At 42.6% G+C, this 25943-nt stretch overlaps 1 protein-coding gene and 1 long non-coding RNA gene across 2 annotated transcripts in view; both read right to left on the bottom strand.

The window, feature by feature from the left end:
- The window catches only part of LOC139424681 (protein kinase C alpha type-like), a 214009-nt gene that overhangs the window by 75306 nt on the left and 112760 nt on the right, over nucleotides 1-25943 (bottom strand). The window contains exons 4-5 of the mRNA XM_071176753.1: nucleotides 12118-12229; nucleotides 9673-9801 (exon numbers count right to left, since the gene is read on the bottom strand). Of these exons, the coding sequence (XP_071032854.1) occupies nucleotides 9673-9801; nucleotides 12118-12229 (241 nt within the window). The remainder of the gene's footprint in view (nucleotides 1-9672; nucleotides 9802-12117; nucleotides 12230-25943) is intronic.
- On the bottom strand, nucleotides 3613-6868 carry LOC139424683 (uncharacterized). The gene is made up of 2 exons (XR_011635967.1): nucleotides 5925-6868; nucleotides 3613-4194 (listed from the first exon to the last, which is right to left on the bottom strand). It is a non-coding gene; the product is annotated as an uncharacterized lncRNA (long non-coding RNA).

The following is a 25943-nucleotide window of genomic DNA, read 5'->3' as shown; positions in this document are numbered from 1 at the left end:
CATAATGCAATTGTGATGAACAGAGAATATTTGGTTAGCACTGTGACTCATTAATCATATGCTGCCTTCCCTGCTCCTATGTTCTTACCCTTTGTCTTTTACACCTCTCTCTCCACCTCTTTCTTTCTCTGTTTTCATAATGCACAGATAAGATAAGCATTGAAGTACAGATTGAACTTGTATTTATAATATTACAATTATAATATTTATTATGCATGTATTTATAACACTTGGATAATGAACTTCTTTCAATAAAGCGTTTCACATTCTCTACTGGGGAGGCAGGTTAGTGTTGGACTAGTAACCGAAAGGGTGCAAGATCGAATCCCTGAGCTGACAAGGTAAAAATCTGTTGTTCTGCCCCTGAGCAAGGCAGTTAACCCACGGTTCCTAGGCCGTCATTGAAAATAAGAATTTGTTCTTAACTGACTTGCCTAGTTAAATAAAGGTAACATTTAAAAAAAAATACTACACCTACTACACCTATCAGATCAATGCAGATGAAGGGAATTAGATAATGAGATGAACCGGTTTTAGACTATATACATTGTCATGACGTTGCCCTCTTTGGGTACAGCAAGCACCATCCCCCTCTCCCTGCCTCTCTCTGCTCCTTCAACCAGGCTGCTGTTGTCAGTGAGGCCGTAAATTCCTCGAAGAGATTATCTCCTCATTGACACAGTATAAGAGACAGAGTGAATTTCTTCCACCTCACAGAACTTGAGGTCCGAACAAATTTCATGTTCCGGAGAAGGTATAAAAGATCGGTGAAGAATCCAGCTACGAACTGGTCCGTTTGTTACAACTTGGGGAAGCTCATGGGAGACGGTGCAGCCACATTACCATAACACTGTTTATATAATAGCCTCAGATATGAGGTTTTACATCTAATTGTTGTATAAGATGAATGAGTGAGGATGATATTGTTTGTAAAATTGTGTAATGTGATTTTGGACTGATTAATGAAGGAAACTCCAATTCCCTTTTGAGTTGAACTAAATCAGAGGACCGCCCATGAGCCCAGTTAGGATCAGGCATCCTGGGACAGCCTCTTTTCTGCAATTCCGAATGAAACCCAACTTTGAGAAATTCTAAGTAGACCATGTTTCCCTCAATTACGAGTACAAAGGTTGCAGACCAGACTGCTGAATCTTTAAACCATACCACGTGGTTAAACTCTTAGACTATCGATACCGACAGAATAAGAACAAGTCTTTGATATTATTTACTAGTCTGCAGCTAGGAATTCGGTATCATTGAACGCGAAGAACGTCAACCGCCGAAACACCCATTCTACAACAACATGAATGAATGTCACTCTGAACTATCCACTATAACCACGACAGAGAGAGAGAGAGAGACGAACAATTCCACAAAATAAACAAACTTTTCAACAAGACAACCAAGACAACACACTGAGCATAAATACAGTGGGGAGAACAAGTATTTGATACACTGAGTATTTTGCAGGTTTTCCTACTTACAAAGCACGTAGAGGTCTGTAATTTTTATCAAAGGTACACTTCAACTGTGAGAGACGGAATCTAAAACAAAAATCCAGAAAATCACATTGTATGATTTTTAAGTAATTCATTTGCATTTTATTGCATGACATAAGTATTTGATATATCAGAAAAGCAGAACTTAATATTTGGTACAGAAACCTTTGTTTGCAATTACAGAGATCATACGTTTCCTGTAGTTCTTGACCAGGTTTGCACACACTGCAGCAAGGATTTTGGCCCACTCCTCCATACAGACCTTCTCCAGATCCTTCAGGTTTCGGGGCTGTCGCTGGGCAATACAGACTTTCAGCTCCCTCCAAAGATTTTCTATTGGGTTCAGGTCTGGAGACTGGCTAGGCCACTCCAGGACCTTGAGATGCTTCTTACGGAGCCACTCCTTATTTGCCCTGGCTGTGTGTTTCGGGTCGTTGTCATGCTGGAAGACCCAGCCACGACCCATCTTCAATGCTCTTACTGAGGGAAGGAGGTTGTTGGCCAAGATCTCGCGATACATGGCCCCATCCATCCTCCCCTCAAAACGGTGCAGTCGTCCTGTCCCCTTTGCAGAAAAGCATACCAAAATAATTATGTTTCCACCTCCATGCTTCACGGTTGGGATGGTGTTCTTGGGGTTGTACTCATCCTTCTTCTTCCTCCAAACACAGCGAGTGGAGTTTAGACCAAAAAGCTCTATTTTTGTCTCATCAGACCACATGACCTTCTCCCATTCCTCCTCTGGATCATCCAGATGGTCATTGGCAAACTTCAGACGGGCCTGGACATGCGCTGGCTTGAGCAGGGGGACCTTGCGTGCGCTGCAGGATTTTAATCCATGACGGCGTAGTGTGTTACTAATGGTTTTCTTTGAGACTGTGTTCCCAGCTCTCTTCAGGTCATTGACCAGGTCCTGCCGTGTAGTTCTGGGCTGATCCCTCACCTTCCTCATGATCATTGATGCACCACGAAGGGTGAGATCTTGCATTGAGCCCTAGACCGAGGGTGATTGACCGTCATCTTGAACGTCTTCCATTTTCTAATAATTGCACCAACAGTTGTTGCCTTCTCACCAAGCTGCTTGCCTGTTGTCCTGTAGCCCATCCCAGCCTTGTGCAGGTCTACAATTTATCCCTGATGTCCTTACACAGCTCTCTGGTCTTGGCCATTGTGGAGAGGTTGGAGTCTGTTTGATTGAGTGTGTGGACAGGTGTCTTTTATACAGGTAAATTAGTTCAAACAGGTGCAGTTAATACAGGTAATGAGTGGAGAACAGGAGGGCTTCTTAAAGAAAAACTAACAGGTCTGTGAGAGCCGGAATTCTTACTGTTTGGTAGGTGATCAAATACTTATGTCATGTAATAAAATGCAAATGAATTACTTAAAAATCATACAATGTGATTTTCTGGATTTTTGTTTTAGATTCCATCTCTCACAGTTGAAGTGTACCTATGATAAAAATTACAGACCTCTACATGCTTTGTAAGTAGGAAAACCTGCAAAATCGGCAGTGTATCAAATACTTGTTATCCCCACTGTATATATAAAGATTGCAATTGTTCCCGAATGAGTGAGCGTTCTTGTGTAAAGGATTAGCATTTCAATTGTTATAATTATTAACTCTGTAGTGACTTCTTAGTCGACCTCCACTTCCCTTTTGTCTAACAAGCCGCCATGCCGGTTTAGCCCACTAGGGCACATTCTCCTATAATTTCTTGTAACCATATTTACTTTGTTTGTTTTGTTTATGCATTTCTGTGATTGTTTAGTTAGTTAATAAATCAATTATTTAAGACAATTGATGTTTGGATGACTCAGTGAAGACTGGGTTCGTGCAGATAACCAACAGTTTACGTCGTTTGGAATGAGACTAACGTGAGGTAAAGTAAATAATTCATTAATCAGAAGACTTTTGATCAGATATGAAAATATCTGAAGTTATTTTAGGAAATGATAACTTTGTAATCTGAATATATTCCTTGGTGCCCCGACTTCCTAGTTAATTACAGTTACATGATTAATTGGTTTAATCGCGTAATACTAATTACAGAGAATCTTTGATAAAAACTATACGTCTTCAATTTAATGAGAGTAAAGACACGACAACATCATGCATAGGAAGTGTAGTGTACTGTTTTTAAATGTTTTATTTCTGTATATATGAATTACAAATTAGCCTTTAGCTAGTTAAATCCTGTTTATAGTATATTAGTTACAGTGTAACCATTGATGTCCCAGGACAAAGATTGGTAAACACTGTTGAAGTGTATAATTGTAATACATACATGCAGACACAGCATCATTCAAAGACAAATAATTTGATACTCCTGGTATTGGATATGACTGAAAAATTACCTCAAAGACATTCATACCTAAACTGAGAGTACGTGATCAGTGAATATATTAAATGTGCAGGCTAGAATGTGGGGATATCATGCATGGTAATAACTACATGTATATAGATAGCTTTCTACACATCCATAGGCATACAGGTATTTTTTTATCCTCCACTGCACAATAAGCAAGAACATAGCTAGCTACGTTATTCGTCTATCAGCATTGCATGGCAAATATCAGCAAGGCAAGCATACAAAATTGTACATTTAATTTGCAGTTAATGTTGTAGCTAGCTAGATTCTTTAGATCCACTGTTTCACAAGACGACAGCCTGGTTTGCAGGTTGTTTCAGGAGTCCCTAAAACAAACAACCAGAATTACAATTTCATACCCATGTCACAACACCCATAAAGCTAGTCAGCTAGCTTGCTAAATCGCGATTTTTGAAAAATGAACTTTATGACAAAAAAATATGCATAATAGTTTGTCTCTAAATGAACTAACATATTGCTGTCAACTGTACATGTTTTGAATGATTCGTTATGGCGTTATAATCCCTTACATTTGCTTCCATCCTAGTATTTGTTAGCCATCTAACGCTTAGAACACACTGACTGCGTTTTCACATCACTGCTGCATAACATCTTGCGCAGCAAGGCAACTATACTGATGCAGGTATCTTTTGCAGATGGTCACATACGGTTGGATACATTTTTTGAAATGTTTTTATTTCACATTTATCTAACCAGGTAAGGCTAGTTGAGAACAAGTTCTCATTTACAACTGTGACCTGGCCATGATAAAGCAAAGCAGTGCGACACAAACAACAACACAGAGTTACACATAAACAAACATAGTCAATAACATAATAGAGAGAAGAAGAAAAAGTCTTTATACAGTGTGTGCAAGGGAGGTAAGGCAATAAATAGGCCATAGTAGCGAAATAATTACAATTGAGCAATTAAACACTGGAGTGATAGGTGTGCAGAAGATGAATGTGCAAGTAGAGGTACTGGGATGTAAAGGAGCAACAAATAAATAACAGTATGGGGGTGAGGTAGTTGAATGGACTATTTACAGATGGGCTATGTGCAGTGATCTGTGAGCTGCTCTGACAGCTGGTGCTTGAAGTTAGTGAGGGAGATATGGGTCTCCAGCTTCAGTGATTTTTGCAATTTGCTCCAGTCATTGGCAGCAGAGAACTGGAATGAAATGTGGCCAAAGCAGGAATTGGCTTTAGGGGTGACCAGTGAAATATACCTGCTGGTGCGCGTGCTACGGGTAGGTGCTAATGTAGTGACCAGTGAGCTGAGATAAGGTGGGGCTTTACCTAGCAAAGACTAGCTAGCTAACCAAGCCAATGAGGTGTGTGTGTGTGTGTGTGTGTGTGTGTGTGTGTGTGTGTGAGAAATTCCCAAATAATCATGTTTGAAAGATTGTGAATGTCAAATAAATAGTAATAGAAATGGTAGATACTACTGTACCCCTGATAATTTGGTCAGATAACCATGTGTGTGTGTGTGTGTGTGTGTGTACAGTAGGTGACATGTCCATGATAGCTATCTAATAACTATAGTTATGCTTGGTAATGGTTTGGCTTATCATGTTCATGTCTACGTAGAAGAAGACTGTAGGAGGAAGTGGAGAGGACTCAGGGACAGGTATCAGGGAGAGAGAAGGGCAGAGAAAGAGAAGAAGAGGTCTGGGTCAGCAGCTTCAGGCCAGCAGCCTTGGCGCTTCTGCTACATTCTTTCTTTTCTGGATCCATTTATTGTGCCTAGGGCAACGAGTGGCAATTTTACAGCCAGACCCTCTATTACGTCATCCACAAGTGTTGTCGCCACCAGTGCATCAAGACCCTCTACAACGTCGACATCATCCACAAGTATGACCTCCACCGGTGCAGCCATGGAAGATGATGAAATGGAGGAAGCACCTCTGGATCTAGGACCACATGAGATTATTATGAACCTCACAGAAGTGACCACTGAGGACCTTGTTGAACAGGATGTGGCAGTGGAGACAAACGAAGAGGAACAACGTCACACCAGGCGTCAGAGGAGGTACCAGCCCCCAGATCCACTCAACTCATTTCAGCAGAGGCTCTCCTCCAAGCCGTCGAGAGGGATGCAGCACAACCTGATGCTCACAGGAAGGAGGATGAAGAGACCCTCTTTTACCATGAGCCTGGTGCCAACACTGAAGAGGCTGCCTCAGCGAACAAAAGCAGCAGTCAAGGTTAAAATGTATCAGCTGCTTTTCGAAGCCGAGTTCAATGGTACAATTGTTTTGTTTGTTACATCACAGGTAGTGTCATAAGTGTGCGACAGTGAAGTAAAGTAGGTCATTTTTACAGTATACTCATGTTGGCTAATTGGTATTTCAGATCAAAGTATTAATATGAGGCAAATGTATAGCGGTTGTTTCTGGGTTAGAAAATATCCTAAAACAACAGTTTGCTGTCTAAATATTTGCCTGTCACATTCATATTTTGGTCTGAAATACAAATTCCATGAGTAAACAGCACGTATTACCAACTTTACCACACTGTTCCAATTTATGCCTCTAACAACCATATACTGCTTGTATAGTGTAAACATAAATCTCACCTTTTATGGTGTTCTATTATGTTAAGCGTGTATGTGTTGTTTTTCTCTTCCCTTCCATTTAGCCGACCAGTTCACAGGAAGGACAGGAAGAGGAGAGGAGTTGTCTGGTTGTTGTCTTTCCTCTTCCCTTCCATTTAGCCGACCAGCTCACAGGAAGGACAGGAAGAGGAGAGGAGTTGTCTGGTTGTTGTCTTTCCTCTTCCCTTCCATTTAGCCGACCAGCTCACAGGAAGGTCAGGAAGAGGAGAGGAGTTGTTTGGTTGTTGTCTTTCCTCTTCCCTTCCATTTAGCCGACCAGCTCACAGGAAGGAAGAGGAGAGGAGTTGTCTGGTTGTTGTTTTGACCTCCCTCATTGTACCTTTCTTTTCACACACGTCAGTTCCCGTTTAAATTCAGTCAATTCATAAAGTCGTTTGTTTCTAAAGTCTTAGGATAACATTCATTATTAGTGTTACATAGATTTCTGAATTGACAGAATTGAAACTCATATACCGGAGAATTCACAGATGCTCTTGTTGGTCTCTTACGAGACTAAAGGTGAATATATTTATTTAATTTAAAACCACTTGAAAACCAGGGTGTTGAAACTGTTTGTGAAGTTATGTTCCATCAACCGGTCCATGACGTCCAGGGGCCAATTGTTTGTTTAGCTGTGTTATGGCTACATATTATTTCCCTTTTTTTCAGAGACAGACACACATACCTCTCCTCCACTCCTCTCTGGTACCTCAGATCTCCAGGGCCCTGTCCTCTCGCTCTTTATGGCCATGCCTGAAGTTCCCTTACTATGCCTAGGCTTTATGAGTAGTGCCTGTATCTGTCTGCAGTTGTGCCAAAGATACATGCTCTTGTTGTTCTCTTACAGATTACAGGCTACACATTCATTTTTTACATTTATTTGTCACACACACACACACACACACACACACACACACACACACACACACGTTCTTTCCTGTACTTGAATACTTATTAAAATATGTTTTCATAGTCATTTTCATTTTCCCACCTGTATTTTGTCAGGCCAGTGAACATGGTGGTAAACTGTACTATTTGTATGGACCCTGGGTTACCTAGGTTACCCTTTCCCTTTGATATCATACTAACTGTATGTCGTATAACCTTAATTAGTGCTCCCGCTCACCTGATGTACCATGCCAGGTGTGTATAATACTGACATTAATGGGAGAGGGAAGGGGTTTTAAGGTGTGGTCTTCAATCGCAAAGTTCACTTAAATATAGCTTCCAAATGAAGAGAGACAATGATATATCGAGGAATATCCAGGTCGCAATTGTAAATGAGAACTTGTTCTCAACTTGCCTACCTGGTTAAATAAAGGTGAAATAAATAAATACATATATAAAGTCATCTGGGGAAAAAAACGATTTTATGGACAACGGTGGATGGTTCTTAAAATAACCTTTGTGTTATGTGGCTCTTAAGAAAGCTGTTTCACTCCACGGCATACTGCCATGGGACTTCACCTGCTGGCGATGAGAAGTAGGTGGTCGCCTGTCTGGGGGCGTGGTTGGCACCTGCCCTGGTGACATCAGGTAGGTGAACATTTGGCGTGCCCATCTCCATCCGGAGCGGCTCCTGGAATGACCTCCGCAGGTAGTTGTGGAGAACACATTCACCCAGGCATCGACATTTAAGGGGCTGAGACCAAGCACTCTCTGATACATTCTCCATCGGGCTGCCAGAATCCCAAAGGCGCATTCAACAACTTACCTTGCCCCGAACAGTCGTTTGTTAAATGACCCCTGCAGGTAATTGTGGAGAACACATTCACCCAGGCATCGACATTTAAGGGGCTGAGACCAAGCACTCTCTGATACATTCTCCATCGGGCTGCCAGAATCCCAAAGGCGCATTCAACAACTAACCTTGCCCCGAACAGTCGTTTGTTAAAGATCCTTACAGGCTTTGGCAATGGCAGCTGGCGTCCAGCGTAGGGCCTCATGAGGTTGGATCTTAAAGGGAAGGCCTCATCGCCAACGAAGACGTGGGGAACAGTGATGCAGGTGGTGGAATATCCAGGGTGCCATCCTGAAGTGCCTGGCCACAGGCAGAGTCCCGGAGGGTCCCGCAGTCACTTCCCTCGCCATAAGCACCAACACCGACAACACGGAAACAGTAGATTGCGTCTATTTCAGCCAAGAGTACAACTGAATATGTACCCTTGTAGTTGTAGAACTGCAAATCGCCAACTGGGCTGATGGACTCACGGTAGTTGGTATCCATCTGGGCGATCCTGGCTCCAACCAGGTGATCGAACTGGCTTCGGTCCAGACAAAAGTAACTTCGGAGTTCCTCTCCAAACAGTCGAAGCTCTTGAATGAGAAGGTGGAACTCCCTTGCCTGCTTTCGGGATTTTAACCATCTCTGGACCCACACGGACCTGCGCTTTCGGCGGGGCTGGTCCCAGGCCAACAGCGCGATCAAGACCGCCTTCCTCAACGCTGGTCTCACACTATATAGGGAACAGGGTGCTATTTGGAAAGCACACACGGTATTGATCTGTATACCAAAGGGAATTGACCCGTGTCTCTGTAGGCTGCAGACTGGAGGCTTTTATTAAGTGATGGTTGCCTCACCACATGCTGTCTCTGGGCTGCTGTCACTCAAAAACAGACAACGGGGATATTTGGTATGATAACCAGTTCACTTCATCTATTGAACTGTGAACGGGTGTTTTTACAAACGGAATGGTTTTCAAAGCCTGGGCCTATTGATGCGATTGACAATTGTGTAGATAGAAATCGATGTAGGCTCAGGTTAGAGGGAGCACACATGCACATGGGCGCACACGCCCACAGGAACGAACACACACATAGATTGCCAGGAATCAGTGGTGATGACTGCCTGGTGGGAGCGATCCATGCTGTGAATGGATTTGTGGCCAGAAGTGGTTTCTTTCTTATCAATCAATATGGGGCTGTAACAGGCAACTGACAGCTAAAGTGGTTGGGGACTGATGGTTGGGACTGATTGTGAAAAGGTAAGAGGAAGCCCTCGTCAGCCATTACGCATCATAACCCCACTGGGGAAGGAGGAAACGGATGCGCATGACATGGCACCCTACTCCCTTCATAGTGCACTGATTTTGATCAGATCCCTGTGGGCTTTGGTCAAAAGTAGTGCACTATACAAGGAATAAGGTGCCATTTGGGACAAACAGTGAGAAATAGATTTGTCTGAGAGATGGTCCGGTCCGGAGGCCTACCTGTGACCTGCAACTTGTCCTCTGTGACCTCACACTTCAGGTAGAGGCGTCCCCTCCTCTCGGTGTGGTCCGTCCCACACATGCTGGGCACGTTCATCACACACTGATTGTGCACGTTCATGTCGCAGGCTGAAGGGATGCAGACACACAGAAAGACAGACAGAAAAATTGTACTAATAAAGCCGCGCAGAAGCTTTGATAATGTATATTTAAAGATCTCTGGAATCATGTGTGTGTTTCAGAGGGGAAACTGCTGGAAGGAATGGACAGGAAATGGAAATGCAGTTTTAAATAATGGAAATCATCATTCGGCAATATTACAGAATTGTAATTTAACTTCATTGTGCAGTATGAGCGATGGCAATAAAGTTGTTTGAATGTACTTTGAGCACATCTAAAGCCTTGTTTCCATTGGAACTTTGAAATCAACCCGTGTCGGGCCTTGGTGGGCTAGCTCAAATCGTGTTTCCACTGCCTCCAGAATTTAGAAATTATCTCATGCTGCTTGGTAGCCAATGTGACTGTGCAGCTAGCTTCGCTAATGTTGCTAGCTAGCTACCAACATTGTGTAGAAAGTCATTTTGCCACAACCAGCTACGCTCACCACACTGTAACTAACGTTACCCCATACTCCTGCCAGTGCTATCCAGACTCAGAGCTATGTATTCATAAGGAACAAAAATATAAACGCAACATGCAACAATTAACGATTTTACTGAGTTACAGTTCAAATAAGAAAGTTAGTCAATTCTAATACATTCATTAGGCATTATTCTATGGATTTCACATGACTGGGATTGTGTTCGGTGCCTGTCCATACCATAAACCCACCGCCACCATGGGGCACTCTGTTCACAACGTTGACATCAGCAACCCTCTCGACCACCCAACGCCATACAAGTGGTCTGCATTTGTGAAGCCGGTTGGAAGTACTGCCAAATTCTCTAAAACGAGGTTGGAGGCGGCTTATGGTAAAGAACTTAACATTATATTCTCTGGTAACAGCTCTGGTGAACATTCCTGCAATCAACATGCCAATTGCACACTTCCTCAAAACTTGAGACATCTGTGGCATTGTGTTGTGTGACAAAACTGCACATTTCAGAGCTGCCTTTTATTGTCCTCAGTACAAGGTGCACCTGTGTAATGATCATGCTGTTTAATCAGCTTCTTGATATGCCACACCTGTCAGGTAGATGGATTATCTTGGCAAAGGAGAAATGCTCACTAACAAGGGATGTAAACAAATTTGTGCCCAACATTTTAGAGAAGTAAGCTTTTTGTGCGTGTGGAACATTTCTGGGATCTTTTATTTCAGCTCATGAAACATGCGGACCAACACTTTACATGTTGAGTTTATATTTTTGTTCAGTATAGTTTGCACTGCTCGCATTACTTTGACATCCCATCAGCAGTAAGAATATAATATATTATTATTATAATAATAAAGTTGTGTGGAAGCTGTCAGAGTGACTGGCGATTGGCAATGATAGTCAGACACAGAACGTCAGTTCTGACAGGCTCATTTAGAAAAGGTGAAGCAACAATAGAGCTGTGGTGTAATGTGATGGACATCATGCTAGCCCAGGGAATGCTAAGGGAATCCAGTCGTATGTTAGGCGTTGTGCTGACAAACAGCCAAGCCGGTGCTTTACAGGGAACCAATAAGCAGGGCAATTCAAACACGCTGGCGAAGCTGTCTTTGTCTGCCTGGGAAAATGCATTACATTCCTATCATAGGAATGAGGCAGGTAACTTTTAGACCAGATAGCTGCATTATGTACCTCATAATAATTTACATGAGTTATGTAAGTAAATGTGTGATAGAAATGTCATCATTTTTCTAACATTAAAAGGTTTGTTTTGGAGCATTTTTGCATAATGACATAATCATAACACTGGCAAAGAATGATAACATTAGCTGTTATGAAATGACTAGCCAACATAAACCTCTTCAAATCAAGAAACCACTTTCACCAGCGAGGTCCAGCTTCATCACAGCATTCCTGGCTCCATCATAGCCCACTAGAACACATTTCAGTATAAGGAGAGAGCTCCATTTCCTCTTTGGCTTGCCAGTGCATTTAGCATTCTGTCCACTTTAGACGGGCCCCAATCGGCATTCCCATCTGTCTGTCTGTTAAAGAGAAGAGCAGTCAGCACTAACCGTTCGTGAGAGGATTTCAGCTCATTTATTTCAGCTCATGAAATACGGGGACCAACAACTCTACATTTTTCGTTCAGCGTAGCCTGCTAGCTAGCTACCCAAGCAAACCAGACGACATCAGTGGGTGGGATCGACAGCGACGGGTGTAACATCAGCCTTCCATTATCGGTTGGATTGGCCACAAGCCAGGTGCACCGCGTGTTAGCTTAAATGTTTACGTCGCAGGTGGTGCGTCGGGATCCCCAGTCTAAAGTGGATGACGAGGGTACATTACTCACTGTCACACTTCATCCCCTGGTGGATGAGACCGTACAGGAGAGAGCCACAGTGGTCGCAGAAGGTGGGGCTGCCGTAGGTGTGGATCTTGAACTTGTGCTTGGTTCTGGGGTCCTGCAAAGACAAGAGAGACATGGTGAGCCGTTAGTTAAGTATAACCATGTACAATACGCAGTATGATCAGATGGGGGATGCAACAGAAAGGAAAAGGTACCCAAAACATGAATGTAGCGTTATTAACTCCCGTCTGTACAGTTCAAGTTCCTTTTCCACAGACACAGTAATGATGGAAACGCTATTCAACTGAGCCAGACGTGGCAGGATATGGAAAAAAAGGTATGAGAGTAATAATTGGAGTCGATACATGAGATGAGTCAGCGCTAGTCATTTAGTTTGAATGAAAAACTTTTTTTTCAAAAAAAAAAAAAAAACTTGTACTGTCTATACAAAGCATGTTCTTCAGCATTGGCTTGGCAAAGTATCTTTCTATGAGGAAAGGAAAGAAGCAAAAATTAAATGAATTGAACAGACAAAGTTAAGGGCAAAATCCTTTCCGCAAGGACTGTTCTAATATTGAAACAGGGACATTTTACAGAATTAAAAAGGAGAGGATACAGTACTTTTCTAAATAGAACCATCGCGATCTCCAAACCTCTCATTCTATTTTGCACTTACCGGTGCTGTTAAAAGCTCTGCAAAAAAAAAAGAAAAGAAAGCTGCCAAAGAGCATGTCCTGCAGGCTCAGAATTCCAGCTCTGATCGTGCACTGATTGCAATCGGCACAATGTGGACCAATGCCCATGATCCAAAACTCAAGTGGTTGTCCAATGAATTAACTGCAGCCACACTTGAGGCGAACATAAAACTTCCAAGAGTAGGTCCAATCCCATGTAGACCGATCGTCTGAGCCACAGCAATGGCTGCACCTTACGTTACGGTTGGACTTTTTATTAGCTGGAACTGATCTACTGTACTACAGTACTCTCTAAGTGCCACTCCGCCATAATGTGCACAGCGCCCTCAGAACGTACTCGCAACGTATTCACACCCCATAACCTTTTCCACATTTTGTTGTGTTACAAAGTGGGATTCAAATGAATTTGTCATTTTTTTGGTCAACGATCTACTCAAAATACTGATGTCAAAGTGGAAGAAACATTTGAAAATGGATTTTAGGACGTAACAAAGGGGTCGAATACTTATTGACTGGAGACATTTCAGCTTCTAATTGTTCTTTGAAAAAGTAAAGGGGTGTATATACTTTCTGAAGGAACTGTATATGTACTGGTACAAACAAACAAATGGAACGGTGACCTTGTAACAGTAAGTGTACACAACATTATATTCCAAACTGGTAATAGCAGCAAAAACAGGTATTCCACTGTACGTACCAATAAGCTTTGTTGTAATTGGGCAAAAAAGTGCGTCACTCCGTAATTGGTTTGTGTGAGGCAAAAGAGCAACAGACCATGGCCTTCATGTGTCAGTTCAATACCTTGCTAATACACAACCCCTGTCCTCCAGGCCATGCTGGCGCAATTTAAAATCAGTCTTATACACTATTAATGATGTGGTACACACTATGAACAACAAAAAAAAAATTCATGGAGAATCACAGTATATCAATCTGATTCAAAGAGAGTAGGTGAGGAAATGATTGGATGACTAACAGATGTCAGAAAAGATGGGGATAGATATTATACACCTTGCCTTTTGGTTTCACTAGAGTTGTAGACATGTTGTAGTAATGTAAAGTAACAGTCAAAAGTTTGGACACACCTACTCATCCAAGGCTTCTTTTTTTTAAACTATTTTCTACATTTTAGAATAATAGTGAAAACTTCAACACTACGTAATAACACACATGGAAACATGTAGTAACCAAGAAAGTGTTAAACAGATCCAAATATATGTTATATTTGAAATTCTTCAAAGTAGCCACCTTCTGCCTTGATAACAGCTTTGCACACTCTTGGCATTCTCCCATCCAGCTTCACCTGGAATGCTTTTCCAACAGTCTTGTTGGAGTTCCCACATATGCTGAGCACTTGTTGGCTGCTTTTCCTTCTTTCTGCGGTCCAACTCATCCCATGCCATCTCAACTTGGTTGAGGTCGGGTGATTGTGGAGGTCATCTGATGCAGCACTCGATCACTATCACTCTCCTTTTTGGTCAAATAGCCCTTATACAGCCTGGAAGTGTGTTGGGTCGTTGTCCTGTTGAAAAACAAATGATAGTCCCACTAAACCCAAACCAGATGGGATGACGTATAACAGCAGAATGCTGTGGTAGCGACGCTGGTTAAGTGTGCCTTGATTTCTCACAGACAGTGTCACCAGCAAAGCACCCCCACACCTCCTCCTCCATGCTTCACGGTGGGAGCCACACATGCGGAGATCACCCGATCACCTACTCTGTGTCTCACAAAGACATGGCGTTTGGAACTACAAATCTCAAATTTGGACTCATCAGACCAAAGGACCAGTCTAATGTCCATTGCATGTGTTTGTTGGCCCAAGCAAGTCTCTTCTTCTTATTGGTGTCCTTTAGTAGTGGTTTCTTGCAGAAATTCAACAATGAAGGCCTGATTCATGCAGTCTCCTCTGAACAGTTGATGTTGAGATGTGTCTGTTACTTGAACTCTGAAGCATTTATTTGGGCTGCAATTTCTGAGGCTGGTAACTCTCGTAAACTTATCCTCTGAAGCAGAGGTAACTCTGGGTCTTCCTTCCTGTGGTGGTCCTCATGAGAGCCAGTTTTATCATAGCACTTGATGGTTTTTGCGACAGTACTTGAAGTTTCAAAGTTATTTGCATTTTCTCGGGTTGTAATAATGATGGAAAATGGTTTCTCTTTACTAATTTGAGCTGTTATTGCCATAATATGGACTTGGTCTTTTACCAAATAGTAATCTAGTAGTAATAAATAGTAATAATAGTAATAAATCTTCTGTATACCAGCCCTATTTTGTCACAACACAACTGATTGGCTCAAAACGCATTAAAGAAAATAAATTCCACAATTTAACTTTTAACAAGGCACACCTGTTAATTAAATGCATTCCAGGTGACTACCTCATGAAGCTGGTTGAGAGAATGCCAAGAGTATGCAAAGCTGTCATCAAGGCAAAGTGTGGCTATTTTGAGTTGTTTAACACTTTTTGGGTTACTATATACACTATATTCCATATGTGTTATTTAATAGTGTTGATGGTCTTCACTATTATTCTACAATGTAGAAAATTGTAAAAATAAAGGAAAACCCTTGAATGAGTAGGTGTCCAAACTTTTGACTGGTACTGTATATCATTAGAAAAGGATGTCACAGTACCCTGGGTGTTCAGAGTAGAAGTTGGCCTGCACTCTTCAAACTGGAACTTCAACAATTGGGGGGAAAAACTAACACTGATCTTGGAGCAGTGTATAGGGGAAACTTCATCCTACTACATTACTATGCCAAAGGAGAAAATACCCAATCCTTAGTGAATGGTTGGTTACTACTGTCATTGGTATAACATGACACCATGAGTCATAATGGAATATGAAGAACTAGTGTCATTTTAATGACCTTCTATATTTTATACTTGCAGGCCACGGTTGACTGAGACACACAGAGAGCGTTGGGCGTATTTTACTTGTTTCCTCTACAATGACCCATGTGTGTATCAAAGCAGTAGACTTCTGACACCATATTATATTCTGACATGATTATCTCGCCCTGCTTATCACTGGAGCATCAAGGGCAGCTCTGAGGTCAGTATCCAGCCCTCCAGCAGCCATCTGCAACACCTGGATAATCGCGCTGTGAAACTGATCCCAGGCCAATGTAATATACCTCTTAAGATTTGCCCAAGATCAGATAGGAGAGTGTTGCCCAAGATCGGATAGGAGAGCGTTGCCCAAGATCGGATAGGAGAGTGTTGCCCAAGATCAAATAGGAGAGAGTGTTGCCCAAGATCAAATAGGAGAGAGTGTTGCCCAAGATCAAATAGGAGAGAGTGTTGCCCAAGATCAAATAGGAGAGTTGCCCAAGATCAAATAGGAGAGTGTTGCCCAAGATCAAATAGGAGAGTGTTGCCCAAGATCAAATAGGAGAGAGTGTTGCCCAAGATCAAATAGGAGAGAGTGTTGCCTAAGATCAAATAGGAGAGAGTGTTGCCCAAGATCAAATATGAGAGAGTGTTGCCCAAGATCAAATAGGAGAGAGTGTTGCCCAAGATCAAATAGGAGAGAGTGTTGCCCAAGATCAAATAGGAGAGAGTGTTGCCCAAGATCAAATAGGAGAGAGTGTTGCCCAAGATCAAATAGGAGAGTGTTGCCCAAGATCAAATAGGAGAGTGTTGCCCAAGATCAAATAGGAGAGTGTTGCCCAAGATCAAATAGGAGAGTGTTGCCCAAGATCAAATAGGAGAGTGTTGCCCAAGATCAAATAGGAGAGTGTTGCCCAAGATCAAATAGGAGAGTGTTGCCCAAGATCAAATAGGAGAGTGTTGCCCAAGATCAAATAGGAGAGTGTTGCCCAATATCAGATAGGAGAGTATTGCCCAAGATCAAATAGGAGAGTGTTGCCCAAGATCAAAAAGGAGAGTGTTGCCCAAGATCAAATAGGAGAGTGTTGCCCAAGATCAAATAGGAGAGTGTTGCCCAAGATCAAATAGGAGAGTGTTGCCCAAGATCAAATAGGAGAGTGTTGCCCAAGATCAAATAGGAGAGTGTTGCCCAAGATCAAATAGGAGAGTGTTGCCCAAGATCAAATAGGAGAGTGTTGCCCAAGATCAGATAGGAGAGTGTTGCCCTTAAGGAGCATGGTGAAGAAAGAGAAAAGGTCTAAGCAAGTGTAGGAGATCAAAAGAAGGAGAGAAAATGTGTCCCTTTATCTGTCACCCATACAAACACTATTGCAGCCTATCATAGTTCAGTATGGTAGACTCCCTGGAGCAGTAGTTCTACATGTAGAGTGTGTCTGGTTTTGTGTTATAATCTCCAAACGTGACCATATATTTATTTACATAGCGGGGTTAACAGCCCCTATTTAGAATCAGGCCAACCGCAGAGGTTTACGAGACGCAACACCTCATCAGATCCTTGTTCGTACTGGAGTTTGGATAGTCAAATCACGGCAATTATCATAAGGACTCACTTTTATATCCACGGAGAACAGGACGTTCGAGATAAAAAAAAAAGAAAATGTTTGTCTTACACGGGCCGGTCAGAACAGAGTATGCCGAGCCTCGCTGGAAATGAAATCTATTGTCAGCCCATTGTAAAAATGAAATAACTTTAATAAAAAAGTTAAAAAGATATCGAAGTAAAGTCAATTACGACGAAAGATGATACCGGCATTAAAGCGATCATGAGATAGTAAATAAGAAGATTTGAGATGGGGCTCTGCATGTAGAAAATCTACTTCATACCTACAGTTAGGGCTGTGGCGGTCATGAAACTGTGTCAGCCGTTTACTGTTACGCAAACTAATGCCGGGCCCACGGTAATTGACCGTTAATTAACATAAACAGATTTAGTATCTCCAGGCCTCCACGCAAACAAGCTGCTGATGTGCGCCTTTGGAACATCTACATTTAAAATAGTAAAATAAATCCAATTGAATATACGCCATCACAATACATCCATTGTTTATTTTATTCAGGTCTAAAGAAACATTATGATATGAAGCAAACGTATTTCTGAAGAACAGTATGTTACCTGGCTGTGCTCCATGCCATAGGCTGTAGGCTTGATCGTTTAGCTGACAAGATTAGCTAACAAGTCCCATGGCATTATTTTATATTAAATTATTTTATAGTCAGAAGAATATAATTCATGTTAGCTGAATAAAATAGAACGGATATGTTTCCCATTCCCGGAACGAGCGTACATATGAAGTGTCATGAGCATAAAAGTGATCATTTGGGAAAAAGGTCCTATTGTGCTAGATTTAGAGTTATTTGGCAACTTTAGTTGTGAATGATACAAACCTTAGAATGTCTTAGAAATCAACGCATCCATGGTGCAACTATAGGCTGTTGATGATTTGAGAAAGTCGCAAAAAAAGCTTGAGTAGACGCTGTACTCTCATCAAGTGGTCATATTTCCACCCATCAAACTATTCTCAATTTAATCTGGTCTTTACTAATATGTAAAATTAGTTTTGATTTAACATGACCCATTATCAAATGATGGGTAGGCTACTTCGGATTTATAGCGGAGCATGTGCTTAATATGAGCAGCTGAGAAATATATATAAGAACACATTTCACTCTACGCATCAACCAACCACTGTTTGAGGAGCATGCTATCGCTGCCTGACAGGTGACATTCCTCCTAAACTTTGTTCCTGCAGCTACCCAGTGCTTAATTTAGGAAACCAAGTGAAATCTGTCCGGGAACATCGATAGCAACATAGTTTCGCAACGAAACATATTTCACCACCTCTGCACACGAAACATATTTCAGCCCCTCTGCACACTCGAGAAATGAATAAAGGAGAGAGAGGAGGAGATGGAAACGAATGGTGGTGAGATATTCCGTATAGCTAAAAGGTAATGTGTCACCAAATTAATTATTAAAATTCCCTATTACTAGGCTATTCAAAATCGCCCTGGACAATCAATGAGCCTAGGGCTATACGTTCTCTCCCAGACTCGTGGATAGAAATGTTGGAGCGTAGCATAAGGTAGCCAAACCAGTCCACCAGTATGCATAATAACACAGTCCACACAAGATGATGGTGATTACTCGATTTTGTTTAATTTTGGAGTATACAGTCGTGGCCAAAAGTTTTGAGAATGACACAAATATTAATTTTCACAAAGTCTGCTGCCTCAGTTTGTATGATGGCAATTTGCATATACTCCATAATGTTATAAAGAGTGATCAGATGAATTGCAAAGTCCTCTTTGCCATGCAAATTAACTGAATCCCCAGAAAACATTTCAACCCTGCCACAAAAGGACCAGCTGACACCATGTCAGTAATTCTCTCATCAACACAGGTGTGAGTGTTGACGAGGACAAGGCTGGAGATCACTCTGTCATGCTGATTGAGTTCGAATAACAGACTGGAAGATTCAAAAGGAGGGTGGTGCTTGGAATCATTGTTCTTCCGCTGTCAACCATGGTTACCTGCAAGGAAACACGTGCCGTCATCATTGCTTTGCACAAAAAGGGCTTCACAGGCATGGATATTGCTGCCAGTAAGATTGCACCTAAATCAACTATTTATCAGATCATCAAGAACTTCAAGGAGAGCAGTTCAATTCTTGTGAAGAAGGCTTCAGAGCGTCCAAGAAAGTCCAGCAAGCGCCAGGACCGTCTCCTAAAGTTGATTCAGCTGCGGGATCGGGGCACCACCAGTACAGAGCTTGCTCAGGAATGGCAACGGGCAGGTGTGTGTGCATCTGCACACACAGTGAGGCAAAGACTTTTGGAGGATGGCCTGGTGTCAAGAAGGGCAGCAAAGAAACCCCTGCTCTCCCTGAAAAACATCAGGGACAGACTGATATTCTGCAAAAGGTACAGGGATTGGACTGCTGAGGACTGGGGTAAAGTCATTTTCTCTGATGAAACCCCTTTCCTATTGTTTGGGGCATCAGGAAAAGATCTTGTCCGGAGAAGACAAGGTGAGTGCTACCATCAGTCCTGTGTCATGCCATCAGTAAAGCATCCTGAGACCATTCATGTGTGGGGTTGCTTCTCAGCCAAGGGAGTGGGCTCACTCACAATTTTGCCTAAGAACACAGCCATGAATAAAGAATGGTACCAACACATCCTTCGAGAGCAACTTCTCCCAACCATCCAGGAACAGTTTGGTGACGAACAATGCCTTTTCCAGCATGATGGAGCACCTTGCCATAAGGCAAAAGGGATAACTAAGTGGCTCGGGGAACAAAACATCAATATTTTGGGTCCATGGCCAGGAAACTCCCCAGACCTTAATCCCATTGAGAACTTGTGGTCAATCCTCAAGAGGCAGTAGACAAACAAAACTCACAAATTCTGACTAACTCCAAGCATTGATTACGCAAGAATGGGCTGGCATCAGTCAGGATGTGGCCCAGAAGTTAATTGACAGCATGCCAGGGCGGATTGCAGAGGACTTGAAAAAAGAAGGGTCAACACTGCAAATATTGACTCTTTGCATCAACTTCATGTAATTGTCAATAAAAGCCTTTGACACTTATGAAATGCTTGTAATTATACTTCAGTATTCCATAGTAACATCTGACAAAAAATATCTAAAGACACTGAGGCAGGAGACTTTGTTAAAATTCATATTTGTATATTCATATTTGTCTCATCTTAAATAAGTTTAGCTTTATGTTTTTCTGCCATGCATAATATGCAGCAGGCTATGCATTGTATAATGTCACAATCATCATTTTGTCTACGTTTTCGTTGTGTGTGTGTGTGTGTGTGGGGGGGGGGCTTGGGCTCATAAGCCTATGTATATGTATAGGCTCTAATATGCATATGGGTGTTTTGAATGAATCATCATCTAAGAAAGCTGTCCATTTCCTTGTGTTAGGCTGTGAAACAACATCCACAATGACCATCCTTTACACTCAGTTTCAACCTGCTGTTGAACTTCTTTCTTCAAATTGATCACAGTAAGGTGAGTTTTAAAAACAGGATTCTGTTTTGATGATAAGTGTTTGATGTGATTTTCAATTGCATTTGCAGTGATGTCAGAGTAGTTAGAGGGACAATAGAGCCCTGAGTAAACAGGCCATTAGGACCTGATGGTCGTTAACAAGTTGGGTACTACCAAAGCATGTCCAGTGTGCATAACAGGAGATTACCGTGACTCAATGTTCACGTGGAATTTGACTGCGGTCATGACTGCCGGTGTGGTGGTAATAAGGTCACCGCAACAGCCCTACCTACAGCATGTTGGAGTCATCTATAGTAGCCCTTACCCTAAAACGGGAATGGTTTCCTCAGTATGCGGTTTGAAAGTGATCTACAGTGCATTCGGAAAGTATTCTGACCCCTTGACCTTTTCCACATTTGTTGTTGTTTTTTCCCCCTTATCAATCTTTTTGACAAAGCAAAACAGAGTTTTACCATAAAGGCCTGATTGGTGGAGTGCTGCAGAGATAGTTGTCTTTCTGGAAGATTCTTCCATCTCCACAGAGGAACTCTGGAGCTCCTCCTTGACCAAGGCCCTTCTCGAGATCTGTGCCTCGACACAATCCTGTCTCGGAGCTCTAAGGATAATTTCTTCGACCTCATGGCTTAGTTTTCGCTCTGACATGCACTGTCAACTGTGGGACCTTATATAGACAAGTGTGTGCCTTTCAAAATCATGTCCAATCGATTGAACTTACCACAGGTGGACTCCAATCAAGTTGTCGAAACATCTCAAGGATGATCAATGGAAACAGGATGCACCTGAGCTCAATTTCAAGTCTCAAAGCAAAAGGTCTGAATACTTATGTTAATAAAGTATTTCTGTTTATACATTTCTAAAAACCTGTTTTCACTTTGTCATTATGTGGTATTGTGTATAGGAAAACATGTAATGTAATCAATTTTAGAATAAAGGCTGCGACATAACATTTGGAAAAAGTCACGGGGTTTGAATACTTTCCAAATGCACTGTATATTACCCTATAAAGGGCGAGGTCTAATCTACAGCTTACTTTGCCGTTGAACTATGAAATGAGTGTAACGCATGCCTATAAACTCCGACGCGCAATGTTACAACCATAGAATGAGGAATTAGAAGACTAAGTCATTTTAACAGGATCTCTGTGGGCACAACATTCACATGCTGCAGTCAGTCGGGTCAATGACGCAGTCACTTGTTTTCGACGCAACAAACTAATTCCACCGGCTTGCCTGTCACATCTATGAACTCCGTTTCTTGCTCGAAGGTCGTTACTTTTTGTCCAATAGTGCAAAGTTTTACTGTTTTATAGACGAGAAAACATTCCAAGCTGTCGCTCGAGGGAAAGTCCCTTTGAGGTCATGTCTAAAGTCAATAGGTGGCACAATTATCGACCTTGGACAAATATGGGAGACGGTAACTAGAGTGTCACGTCCCATCTTGCACATAATCTCCTGAAGAAAACAAAAGGCCACATGTAAATACAGTAGGGAGTTGTCTCTTTCTGGAGCCTGTGCTGGATAGAGGATGCCAGATGCCACAGGAATAGTGGACCACGGCATTGCAATAGAGCAGTAAACTGAGCTCTAGTTGTCATGTGACGTGGTTGGAGGCCAGAGGTCAATAGCATGTCAGCATCATGGAAGGGAGTGCATTGAAAGTTGCATTTGTGTGTGTACACGTGGTACTAATTTGATGAAAAACGGCACATTGAAAGTACACGTACCTGATCTGATAGTCATTAGCGGCACGCATCACACTCCCTACTTATAACCCATACTCAATTGGAGAATAATGCCAACCGTGGGTGTCACTCACTCACAGCCGAAGAGGCAACGGAATCGAATTGTCCATAGGCCATGAGTAGGACGACGCCTCAGTTCTCAAACGGCATGGATTCATTCATACTGCCCGTGCATTCGACAGTGTGAAACGGCAAAGTCATCCTTTCGCCTGAAAACTGGAAGGCTGCCAGTTAGTCAAGTGGCATCCCACATCCCCGACGTTTTTCTCCATTTCAGCCATGAGCCTCTTTCAGAGAGTCCAATTTTAAGTGGATTTGCATTGAGAACCCCATCCAGACTACCCCCCTCTGCAATGAATTCCGTTTGATGTGAACACCTGGCCGTTTATAAAACTGGAAACCGGAGCGCTGCTCTCTTTTCCAGGAAAGTGGGGATAAATGTCTGCTCCAGCTGAGGGAAGCTGGGCGAAAAGCAGCCAAAAAACATCTCCTCAGTTCCCTCGAGACACAATCTTACACTGCCTGCCAAAAAGGGAACACACTTGGTGAAAGAAGAGGAAGAGGAAGAGAAGAGAAAGGGAACGATGCGACGTGTCTTGTTGAGAGGTGACCGAGAGCTAAGCGGGGAAGTACGATGTGAAGCACGACTGTGTCACTGTCCCTTGTGTCACAGTGACACAGTCTGGCCTGAGGACTCTTGGACACTCTCCGATAAGGGCTGGGTGAAGAGGAAAAATATCCATATCGCGATAAATTGCCTGAATTGATGAGCTAACGAGAAATAGAACAATACGTTTATAACATTAAGGTGCACCGCAGTTTAAAAAAAAGATCCTTTAAACTACTATTACTAGCTTGATGGTTGTAGCCATCAATTGTCCTATTAACAATCCCCCATAATAGCTAAGTTTCAAACTTTACATTTCTCTAGTACAGGCTACTTATCGCAATGAACGATATCAGATATCAAATGCCTGCGATAAGTGGTTCGGTGTCGATCATTTTCGGTTTATCGTCCCAGCTCTACTCTCCAAGCTGTCTCACCCCCTCCAGCTGTCTCACCCCCTCCAGCTGTCTCACCCCCTCCAGCTGTCTCACCCTCTCCAGCTGTCTCACCCTCTCCAGCTGTCTCACCCTCTCCAGCTGTCTCACATGACAGTTGGATTTAACTGGGCACCTTGGCCCACACACCCCTTCAAAATGGCTTCAATTTCCCACCTTCATCCCACTCCATCTCCGAGTCGTGTTGGATGCTACATTAAAGCCCCGGAATAAAAGTGTCTGAGTGAGTGTTTGTATTTTAATTGCATTGGCGTCTCCTGCTTCTCCCTCACACACACACACACACACACACGGCAAACACCCCTTAATTTGCTGTCCCCACTGTGTGTTTGACGAAGCAGACCGGGCTGGTTAAAAAGAGAGGGGAAGGAAGGGAGAGAGAGAGAGAGAGAGAGAGAGAGAGAGAGAGAGAGAGAGAGAGAGAGAAAGAGATACACAGCAAGACAGAGACCGAGACAGAGAGAGAGAGATAGATAGATAGAAAGAAAGGGTTGTTGCACCAGCTGCAGTTACTCATGTCCACCCACACACATCTGATCCTGAAGGTTTATCCACTTGTTTTCCATCTTTTGCCTTGTTCTCTCCTTCCAAGGAATGAATGAGAGGAGGGGAGGAGAGTTCAGCTGCAGAGGACTTTTTCTACTGTTTTTATCTCTGGTCATGTCAGTTAGCATAGGTAAAGAAAACGCTTGCAGACTGGGCTAGGATTTCACTTCACAAGATAATTCACAGGATGCCTAGAGTAACGTTATAAAGAGAGAGGGTGAAATCTTGATTGTGGATATAAATTAGCAAGCTTTTTGGCATTCAGGTGCGTGTTAACAGTCCCCTGTGACAGATATGCAAGGCACTACATAAATGGTCACTGGGGAGACACACGATGTCCCAGACTTTGGCCGTATGACTTCTAAATGAGTATGTCTGACCAGAGGGTCTTATTGGGTCTTTCACCTTGGCCATTCAGGTCAGTACTTGTGCTATGTTAGCTCAGGGTTTCCCAAACTCGGTCCTGGGGCCCGCGCTGGGTGCACGTTTTGGTTTTTGCCCTAGCACTATACAGCTGATCAGGATTTGATGATTTGAATCAGCTGTGTTGCACTAGGGCTAAAAACCAAAACGTGCACCCAGCGCGGGCCTCAGGACCGAGTTTGGGAAACCCTACATTAGCGTAGCAGTTAGCGTAGCATTCTGGGGGTATCAGGTTACAGGGTTATAGGAGATGATTGACTGGTTTGTACAGGGAAAACATCATTACAGCTGGATGGAGGAACATCAGAATGGATCATTTTCCTGGCTGGGCAAAGTAGTGGACAAACTGGTTGTTAATTGAGATTGACGGCAGAAACAATCTACGGCTGCAACCGATGGCTACGCTTGAGATGACATTGCACAATGGGAGACACATTCATGAAAAAAATGATCTCAAAATCAATCAATCAATCAATCATTCATTTTTTAATGACTACCTCATCTCTGTAACCCACACGTACAATTATCTGAAAGGTCCCTCAGCCGAGCAGTGAATTTCAAACACAGATCCAACCACAAAAAAAAACAAAAAAAACAGGGAGGTTTTCCCGATGCCTTGCAAAGAAGGGCACCCATTGGTAGATTGAAAAAAAAAAAAAAAAAGATATCCCTTTGAGCACGGTGAAGCTATTAATTACACTTTGGCTGGTGTATCAACAGACCCAGTCACTACAAAGATACAGGCGTCCTTCCTAACTAGGCTCCCGGGGATAGGAAGAAAACTGGTCAGTGTTAAACGGCTGTAATAGGAGAAAACTTGAGGATGGGACCAACAACAGTGTCGTTAGTTACTCCACAATACTAACCAAAATGGCAGAGTAAAAAGAAGGAACAGCAGAGAAGGAGTACACAGAATAAACACATCCCAAAGCATGCCCCCTGTTTGCAATAAGGCCCAAAAGTAAAGCTGCAAAAACAGGGCGTGTGAATACTTAAGTAACTTATACATTTTTTGTATTTATTTTGTAATAAATAATAATAGATGGATGAGAGGAAAACATCTATTTCATCCAAGTTGAATTCAGGCCGTAACACAATAACAATGTGGAATAAGTCAAGGGGTGTTTATACTTTCTGAAGTTACTGTAGCTACGATGGAACACATCTAACAGGGGGCACCAGGGCAGCTATAATAGAATGTAAAAAGGCCATGGCTTTATATAGACAATCAAAGACTACTTAAAAAGGTAGACTGGGCAATATGACAAAGTAAACAGCGGTAGTGTGTCAACAACTAAGAGCGTTGAGGCTCAACTTCTCCGCTGTTTTCGGGTCCCGTTGCTACCACACCGTGACAACGTGAAGCGAACCTGTGCAAATCCGCAGATGCTGGGTGTGACCGCGCGAGAGGCGAAGTCTTGCACCTCGCTCAGCCGCAATATCTACC

This window comes from Oncorhynchus clarkii, chromosome 13 (assembly GCF_045791955.1).
Source record: "Oncorhynchus clarkii lewisi isolate Uvic-CL-2024 chromosome 13, UVic_Ocla_1.0, whole genome shotgun sequence".
NCBI classification, from domain to species: Eukaryota; Metazoa; Chordata; class Actinopteri; order Salmoniformes; family Salmonidae; genus Oncorhynchus; species Oncorhynchus clarkii.
The sequence above is the reverse complement of the archived record's forward strand: the minus strand, read 5'-3'. Positions and strand labels throughout refer to the sequence as shown.